The sequence below is a fragment of the Halyomorpha halys genome, unplaced genomic scaffold (genome assembly GCF_000696795.3).
Source record: "Halyomorpha halys isolate HHAL.00 unplaced genomic scaffold, Hhal_1.1 Scaffold116.1, whole genome shotgun sequence".
NCBI lineage: Eukaryota > Metazoa > Arthropoda > Insecta > Hemiptera > Pentatomidae > Halyomorpha > Halyomorpha halys.
Genome location: NW_027105704.1, coordinates 833,910 through 843,889, shown reverse-complemented (window position 1 = coordinate 843,889; position 9,980 = coordinate 833,910). Strand labels below are relative to the sequence as shown.

Genomic DNA, 9,980 nt, shown 5'->3' with positions numbered 1-9,980 from the left:
AACTGAGAGCTGTTAGGAGGTTAAAGGTGTTTGTTGGTACTTTTTATAATAAGGTTTATATTTAATCTTATTTATTTATATTTAATTTCCTTTCATTTTCTTTTTTTGTAATAAAAATAATACAATCCAAGTGCAATGGCTGAAACCACTAGTACGTCCGCCATGATTGCCTCTCTGAATAACACTGACATGTGGATGGTCTGCTCTTTGTTTACCGAGCATTTGTACTAGCCTCCGATTCGTGGCGAGCGGACAACATGTGGATCCACCTTTACACTCGATGGGTAGGGTGTCCCTGTGTTGACCGGTGTCAGTACACCAGTGGCTGAATCACACATAAGCATTTGTCCAATTTTTGTTGTCGGAATTGTTAAAACATATATACATAGCAATATCATCACGTAAGTCTGAAAAAAATATTATTATAATACAGTATTAACAATAAAATTGATTGATGTAGTATTAGTAATAAAAATTTATGACCTTTCTCTATGGTGTCATAATAAAAAAAATTGGTACCTTAGTATCAGCAAACGTGTACAGTCTACAGATGAATTTTTAAATTCACTTACCTATATACGAAGGAGAAGGAGAAGTATTGCGATCATGAAGAGTTTCAAATTCTTGGTTTTGGCGGAAAAACACCTCTTGAGGTTCCCTGAATCCAGACTAGCTCAAAAATGAAAAGTCAAACTAAACTGAAATTACGTAGTTGAGGCGGTTAAAGGACTAGGGTTCGACAGCAATGTTTCCATAAAATCGATTTTTAACATTTTTCAGATTTCATCGAAAACGGCTCTAACGATTTTGATTAAACTCGGTAGGTCCATGTACAATTGAATATTCTTTAATCACAGATTGATCTCATCTCCATTGAAATAATTTAACAGAGCTTTATGTGGATTTTCAAAAATTCTCCCTCTAAAAAAACTTTAATTTTGTTAATTTGAATTTTTGAAGATTTGTTAAACTATTGTATTTTTCGCAGGAAAAAAGTTATTCCCACCACAAGAAATCCAAAGATACAAATTTTTATAGCAACTTGAAAATTAAAAAACTTTTTATACATTTTTCTTTTCTGGTTTTTAGTTTTCAAGCACACCAATTTACAAGAACTTGGTAAGTTAAATTTGTGTGGTGTGCACCAGATGTTTTTTATTTATTCTATTTCAAGATTATAGTTATCTAACCTCAAATTTCGAAGGAGGGATTTATTTTTTTTACGTGCACCAAATGCTACTACAAAATGTTTAAATTTGTTTAGCAATGTGCATACACCCTAATAAAGTTTCTGATAGAATCAAAGAGAAACTCAGAACTAAACTATTCTCTTCATTTATATTAATACAGAATATAATGTATAAATAAAGTAAATTTCCTGACTGATTTGAAATAAAAATTAATCATAGATTGTATGAAATTATATATTCGTATATAAAATACGTAATGCATACTTTTTATTTAATATTACTTTTCGCTATTGTTTTTTTTTTTTTTTTTATATCATGCAAAAAAACACTTATGTAATTTTTTCCCAAAATAGGTGATTTATCGAAGTAAGTTGTAGCATTGTGAATTTGTATATTTATATTTGAAGACTTGTTTCCATTATGAAGGAGTTAAAAGTACTGATGGGAACTAAAATTATTATTTACTTCCGGAATGGAGGGTTTACCTTATAGAGAGTTTCAGATGCATGAAATATGTGTCTTGTTGGAAGTAACGTTGATAAAAATTTCCGTTCCACAGGAGTGTCCATTAAGAGAGGTTTATCTGTATAAAGACTCTAAAAAAAGTATATTCCGTGGAGATATCGCTAACCTTAAAAATATAACCGGTTCGTCTTTCCTCCTAAAGAAATAATCTTGTTTATCTTGATAATAATATTTATTTTTTATTGCAGCATGACCTGCACCATCTCATCGATAAAATCAAGAGCTTTGACCTGAACATGGAGGGAGACGAATTGAAAGCGAGCACTATCGAGAGGTCTTACGCCACGGTGAGGTTGGTTAACTCATTGCTCTCCGGCCTAGACGAGGAACCGAGCTCCAAGGAGATGGCCCTAGCCAAGACTTCCCTTATTCCAGAAGTCAACTACTTCTCGCTTCCAGTGGACCTCGGAAGATACGGGATAGAGCGAACTTTTGGTCTGCCACAGTTATCTCCATTGGAATCAGAGATGATGGATTATGCTATCATTAACCTTAACAATGATCTGATCAAAGCTCAAGACCTCTACTCGTCCTTTAAACCATGTTTTGAGATGCTCAGGAGCATTGTTGGTGGTTCCAGTATAACGAAAGAAGATGGGACCGTATTGAAGGATCATAAATTTGAGACGAAGAAAAAAAAGGATTATAAAATGAAATCAAATAAAAGAAAACGAAATGAACCACACTTCCGTGGTCGTAAAAGACGGGCTAACAAATTTCCTATTTTACACTGTCCGGCACCTGAGGTTGTTACTGACAAACCGATAGAAGAAAATTTCGGAAAGATAGAAAGGGTACACAAGAAACTCCAAGTAAATCAGATACTTCAGGAACGAAACCGAGATGACCTTCCTATGTTAAAGAGTAAAGAAGTCGATGATATTGGGCAGCGTCTAAGTGGATCAAATAATACCGATAGTCCATTGAATAATGTGGTAATAAACGATAGCATAGTAAAAAAATCGGATCGAATTAATGAAAACATCGATTCAGTTCATACTCCGCTTAATGCTACAGAACAAACAAATTTTTGGATTGAGCCCTTTCAGGGCCACGAGATATCAAAGATCATAGATTTAATCGATGTTAAAAATATTCCAAAAGTCATGCATAATGCTTCGAAACAAAACTTTGTCAGTATAAATAAGGTAGAAAATATGGGAGTTCTTAAAGATGAAATAGAGGTAAGTAAAAATGTTAAAGTGACAATTGGCCTCAAGTGCAAAATCAATAATAAAAACCAGAACGAATATTTACAACCTCGTACACAAAATCAGTCTTACAGGATCGAAATGATGAAATCATTGATGCTGGAGAAACGAAGACCACACCAAAAAGAAAACGCTTTTAGTCGAAATAATGTTGCTACTAAAAGTGAGATTAAATATTTTAAAAAGAAAGCATTGGAACTAAAGACATCTAATATTCATCAATCTTCAAACACACCTATTGTCTCAAATCTTCAAAATCCAACAGGAGAAGGCAGTGAATCCAACAATGATGTAATTTTAGAAAAACAAACCAACCTAAATTCTAATACTGAGGAGTTACCGGGGTTGGTGAAGGTAGAAGAAACGACTATGACACCAGAAAATTACTCAGTTGATGAGGAACAGTATAGCTCATTAATGAAGAAAATAGAAGAACAAACTGGAACAGGAATGTCAAAACAAAATGTTACTGAAGAAACAGAAACTAAACGTGATCAAGAAGAAATTCTGGAAGAGAAAATATTTGCTACAAATCGTTATGAAAACAACTGTAGCAACCCGATTGGAAATAAAATTGATGCATTAAAGGGTCATGGTAAAATACATGAAATAAAATGTGAACAGTACCAAAAGATTCGGAAGGCTGGCTTTTCTGAAAATAATTCAATTGAAGAGTTACCGGGGTTGGTGAAGGTAGAACAAACGAATATGACACCAGAAAATTACTCAGTTGATGAGGAACAGTATAGCTCATTAATGAAGAATATAGAAGAACAAATTGGAATAGGAATATCAAAACAAAATGTTACTAAAGAAACAGAAACTAAAGGTGATCAAGAAGAAATTCTCGAAGAGAAAATAATTGCTACAAATTGTTATGAAAACAACTGTAGCAACCCGATTGGAAATAAAATTGATACATTAAAGGGTCATGATAAAATACATAAAATAAAAGCTGAACAGAACCAAAAGATTCGGAAGGGTGGCTTTTCAGAAAATAATCCAATTGTTGAGGGACTAAAAGAAGTTCCTGAATGTTGTAGTTCAGAAGATACTAATGAAAAGACTTTAAAAGAAGACGAAACACACAGCCTGAGGTCTTCTGAAAAAAAGGAAAGCAACACCCAAGTAGCTTCAGCGCATAATAATAATGTTTCAACTTTTGATAATAAAGCTATTCAGATAAACGAAAATTACGTTATTTTAGAAGAAAATGCTGCCGAAAATAAAGGTGAAATTGGAATTATTAAGGATAAAAGTGAATCCATCACTTCAAATATTAGTTCGGAAAAAAGTAATAAAATAGAATCTGTTTCATTAGAAAGCTTAAAACAAGACGAAAAACAGAACCTTAAGACCTTAACTAGTGAAAAAAGTGAAAAGAACGCTCAGTTAGCGTCAGTGAATAATTGTAATATTAAAAACACAATATTTTCAAATACTTATAATAAAGTAAGTGAACTAAATGAAAATAATATCATTCCAGAAGAAATAGTAACCACAAAAGAAGGAGAAAATCCAATGATAAACGAAAAAACCAATTGTATCGCTTCGGATATCACTTCGGAAAAAAGTAATGAAATAGAGATAGATCAAAAAAATCTTGAGCACTCCCAGGTTAAGAGTAGCGTTAAAGAAGTCGAAAAGCAATTCATAAAGACGACTGTGTACGACGTCACTAAAAAAGAAAATGAAAGCATCAATGAAGAAATTGCCAAACAGATCAGTGAAACAGCGGGTTCCGTTAAAAGTGAAAAAGAAAATGCTAAACAAAAATTATCTTTCACCAGCGGACAGATGTTAGATGAGGGAAATGCCGTCGTAGAAATTGAAGCCCAAGAAAAACTTGAAGAAATGAATGATTTGTCAAAGAGGCAAGGAAATGATAAACTTGAAGAAATCAAAGAAAAGATTGCTGCTTCGAAAACTTTAAAAGTGGGTTATGATCAGTCATCAGAACAAGTGAATAAAATTAGGGAGATAACAATGCAGAAGCTCAAAGAACCGTTAAAATTCCTGAGTCCTTTAAAACAGGAAAAGGTTGCAGAAATGGTTAAGGATAAGGATACTAAGAAGGCTGAGGAAACTAAAAAGATAAAAGATTGTCCTTTAGAAGCCCAAGTTCCCGAAAACATAAAAGTGTTCAACTATGAGCCCAAAAATATGCACGATACAAGAAATATAACAAATATAAATGAAATAATAGAATGCTTAGTCAAATCAAGTCAACCTGAAGAAAATTCAGAACTGCCATCCATTATTCAAACACCTTTTCATCATATACAAGGTTACTTACAACGTGATGAATCAAAATCAAGTAAAAGGAAAGTGATAGATTTAAAAAAAAAAATAGAATATGAAACAATGGAACATAAACGACAGTCAAAACATGAAAAGTTGAAGAAGAGTGACCAACGAGCTGATGCTGGCCTCAAGAAACCACCGAAAGAAACTCCTTTCCCATTTTTGAACAAGACAGCGAAAATGCCCGATGAAAATTTTGATAAACGCACATGGCTAAAACGGAGAATGCTACCCGATCCAAAAGAAGACTCACCTGCCAAGGTTGATTTGAAAACTATCGATGAAAGTAAGGCGTTAACAATTTATTCACGTAACTTTAATGAATCCTTTACAAAAAGAATCCAAAAAGGTAACCACTCGAATAAAGCAACCGACGACAAGAAATCCATTAGCTATGCAATTGGCACTAAAACTAAAAAAGATGAGTTATTGAAGAGGTACACTATTTTAAAAACAGGGCAGATATGTAACATGGTAAGGGATGATATCAATGCTGATGAGCTCAAGGCTAAGTTATATAAAAATTCTCTTATAAGAGCAGCCAATGCGGCCAGCGTCAAACAGGATGACAAAATTACTAACATGAATGATTCATCTGCTAACGATTTGGTTAAATCTCCACCTATCAATAAAGAAATATCTTGTAATCGAACCCCAACCAACATTTTAGAAGTTAAAAAGAAAGTGTCTTACAATATAAGAAAGGATGCAAATAATTTTAAGGATTTAAAAAAGAGTAATAATAATATCACCACTTTGAAAAATAAAAGCTTTTTAAATTTGGTAATAAATAGAATATCGGAAAGATCTCCTACATTAAACGAAACATCTGAAGCCATAGGAGTCCGGGGGTCTCATTATGGCTCAGGTACATATCCTAAAAGTCCTATCCAATCTAATGAACAAAAAATTCAGCTCCAGACTAGAAAAGCGAAAGATCAGTTAAACATAACCAGGTTTAAAAACAATAAAAGAATGTCATCTGAGTTAAATAGAGGTTTACCGACTGTTTCTAACGAACTCAATCAAAAAACGCAACCAGTTACTGATGAGCGGGACAGCGCAAAATCAAGCAAAGACTTGACTGACAGCATGATGCGGAGTAGAAATAAAATTCAGCTGATGAAGGAAAAGTATCAGCGTTTGAAAAATGCAAATTTGCCTCCAAAGAATATTAACATCATAAGTACACCAAGTGGAGCCAACTTAATTAAGAATAAAGATACGAAAAAAATCGGTTACGGAATAAAAAAATCAATAACTGAGAGTGTCAAAAGCCAATCAAAGAGCAATCCTGGGCCAAGATCTCCAAAAATTAAAAGTCACTCGAAGAGTAATCCTGAGCCAAAATTAGAAAAAACTACAAGTCCCCCAAAGAGTAATCCCGATTCCAAATGTGAAAACAATTTAATAAAAAAAGATGAAATCGTGTTAAAACCGGTTGAGTTACCCTCTGTTGAAAAGCGTGGGAAAGAAACTATCTTAAACGCATCGGAAAAAACAAAATCTGATCCCAACGGTCCATTCCCCGATGAAAAAGTGGACTCTTTAAATGATATCAACATTAATAGAAAGGAAGGCATTAATTCTTCTGAAATCTCAAGCAAAAATCATCCAACCGAAACAGAAGAGAAATGCTCCGATACCTCTCAAGTCATTCCGAATCCTTCTTTCACTGAAGGTAATTATACAACAACCGCTACCAATAAAAAATTGTCTCAAGAGAACGAACAGGGTTCGCAAGATAAAAATGGACTAACTAAAGACTGCATTGATAAGCAGGATGTGCCCAATAAAATAGAGGAAGTGGATAATATCAAGAGTGGCACCAAACAATTAAAAGTTGAGACTCCCTCAAATGTTGCAAAAATAAACAAAAGCCCTGATGTGAATGTAAAACAATCTATTTTTATAAAAAAAGGATCTCATGATAGATCTCAGGAAATAGGTAATTTTAAGTCAAAAGAAAATACTAAAGAGGTTAAAAATGCTTTTCATTCTAAGCACTACGCAAGTAGTACTACCTCAAAGGAGAAATCCCAACAATCTCATGTGAATTCAGATTACAAGACTTCGTTAATGAAGATTAGACACAAAAACAAACAAAAAACAAAATCTAGTGATGAGCATGCAGCCTTAAAAGCAGTCTTCTTCTCACGACCGACCGCAGTAGATTTGATGAAAACTAAACAAGAACTAAAAACTTCTGAAAATGAAAGAGTTGATCACACAACTGTCAAGGTTCCTCCAATTAAATTAGGAATGAGATCAGTCGTCGAGAATAAAATTATTCCAAGGCACTCAACTGCTTCTTCTCTACTTCTCGATCCTGACATTGAAAAAAGGCCATCAGCCTCCAGAAAGGAAATACCGCCAAGTTTAATGCACGCTGTTAAACCCTTCCCCACCGAAAATAGAGATTTATCAAAATTTAAAACCAATTTTTATTCGAGATGGACCCCGCAGACTCTAAAGTTGAAGGAGAATAAAGAAGGAGGCGCACATATGTCTAACGACGAAAGAATACAAAAAAACCCTTTCGTTTCTGGAAAAATCAACTTGACGTCCGATTTATTTAAGGCGTACATGAAAAAAAACAGAAACTATGAATTCATAAACCCGAATACGGATGTGCAATTTTTACATCAATCAGGACAATTAACCAGCATGCCGCAGCAGGGTGTTTCAGGCAGCACGAGCAGGATAAATGACCAAAGAGTTGCATTTAGCACCCTCGAGGCTAACTCAGAGAAAAAAAAACCTTCAACATCTAAATCGATAGCGGTCATTCCTCCTTTTCGAATGCAAACTAACTCCCAGGCTTCAATTAGTGAAAAATCAGCAAACTCTTTCACTTCACTTTTTAACAAATCCATTAGGTTCAACCAAACCTTAAAAGAACCTCCAGTGAAAGGTAAAAAAATTCTCCAGAGCTCAAACAAGGCTCAGCAGCCAATTTTGCCTGGCAATAAACCAATTTTAAACAAATCCAATGAAAAAACCAACCCTCCTTTCAATCCTTTTAGTTATAAACAAAAAGATGTGGAATTGAAAAGAATGCATCTTTTGAAAGCATTTCAAAATCAAGAAAGCAACGAAACAAAATTTGAAAAACTACAAATAAATTTTAAGAAACAAAAATCATTTAGGAAGCCTGAAAATGCACTCAAAACTCACCATAAAGAAATATCCAAAGATGTACCGAATAGGCTACAGTTGTTAAATACGCGTTCTATGGAATCGATAAAAGATGCGACATTAGAAGATAGCCGTCGCATTAAGAAACCTTTTTCTGCACCCGCAGATTATCACCCTTCATTTCCTCTCTCCAAAAGAAAAAAATATGACAAAAAAAACAAGAAAGATGAAAGTGGTAACACATTAAAGAAGCGATGGACTCAATTATTAGACATTTTCCAATCAGTAATAACAACAGAAAAGAAGAATTGGGAACAAGATAGTCCTGAAAGAAATCTACTCGTTTCAGGAAGATCCCAATTTACAAAAAATGCCGTTGTACCAAAAGTTAAGATTATTCTGCGGGACGCCAACCATAATCCGGATTCGACGGCAAAGAGAGTACAATCTTACTATAGGAAACATTCTGTAGGTGCTCCGAAGTTCCAAACCAGTTACTCCATTGACAGAACAAACAAATTGTGAGGCCACTCGAATACACTCATGGTCTTCACCGCTATAATGAATCGTCCCTTGTCTCTTTTTCAAGATTCGGTATCTTTAACTTATCTATTCTGTAAGTTGGCATTTATGTTGGTTTAAATGCATGAACTCCAGTTTCATCAAGATAGTGTCATTTAAAACATGCGGAAATTGTTGTACCTGAAAAATATAATAATAATTAAATTTGTTGCTCTTTGTTGCTAATGCATTTTTCATCAATCCATAAAAAATTAAACAAACACTGGCGTCATACAGTTTTACTTGAAATATTATGATTCTGTATATGCCAGAAATTTCTGAACCCTCGTGAAATTGATTTAGTATAATGCAAGATCCTTTTCTCTGAAATTCAAAATCTAAAAAATATGCATTTCAGGATTTCAATGTTCTTACAATAGGACTAATTTGATTGGAACCAGTTAGTTGCATCATATCTTTTACAATTTTGGATTCATCCCATCTATCTGATTACATAAAATCTATTTCTAGCAAACTATATATCGCAAAAAATTCTATATATTTTTTATAGAATATTTATCAAAGTAAAGTGAATGGTAACTTTCAGTTTGTTCTGAAGTGAGTGAACCTGATTTTAGTGCAACAATAAAAAAAAAAAAAAATCGTTCCGGTAGTCTGCAAGAAAATTCACTTTCGCACGGATTTTAATCCGATTTTCGGATTACAATTATCTTGTAAAGTATTTTATATTGGTCAAACACCAAAACTCCTGGTTTTCCTGCTAGAATCATGAGAACAAATTATGTGAGAACTTTTATAAAAAAAAACCGTGCCCGTGTAGGCCTCGACATATTTCCGTGACAACGTATACTCTATGCTAATATTACATAAACGGCAATCGCGGCGATATAAGTCTTTCGCTGATCGGATCTAACGGCGGCAAATTTGGCGGAACTTTAGGATACGAGAATCCATTAACTTTTGCCATATTTGGCATAGTCTTCAAACACAATGACCGAAGACAAGTGCTACATACGTTTGTGTAATCATCTTCATTCAGTGGAATCTTTTCCTTCGTATGCCAGTCGGCAATAACTTTCATTGTTGCTGC

General features: G+C 33.9%; 1 protein-coding gene across 1 annotated transcript in view; it reads left to right on the top strand.

Annotated features, from left to right (window-relative positions):
• The window catches only part of LOC106677990 (uncharacterized), a 20,963-nt gene extending 11,848 nt beyond the window's left edge, over positions 1-9,115 (top strand). The window contains exon 5 of the mRNA XM_014416245.2: positions 1,904-9,115. Coding sequence (XP_014271731.1) covers positions 1,904-8,893 — 6,990 coding nt within the window. The 3' untranslated portion in view covers positions 8,894-9,115. The remainder of the gene's footprint in view (positions 1-1,903) is intronic.
• The last annotated feature ends 865 nt before the right edge of the window (positions 9,116-9,980 follow it).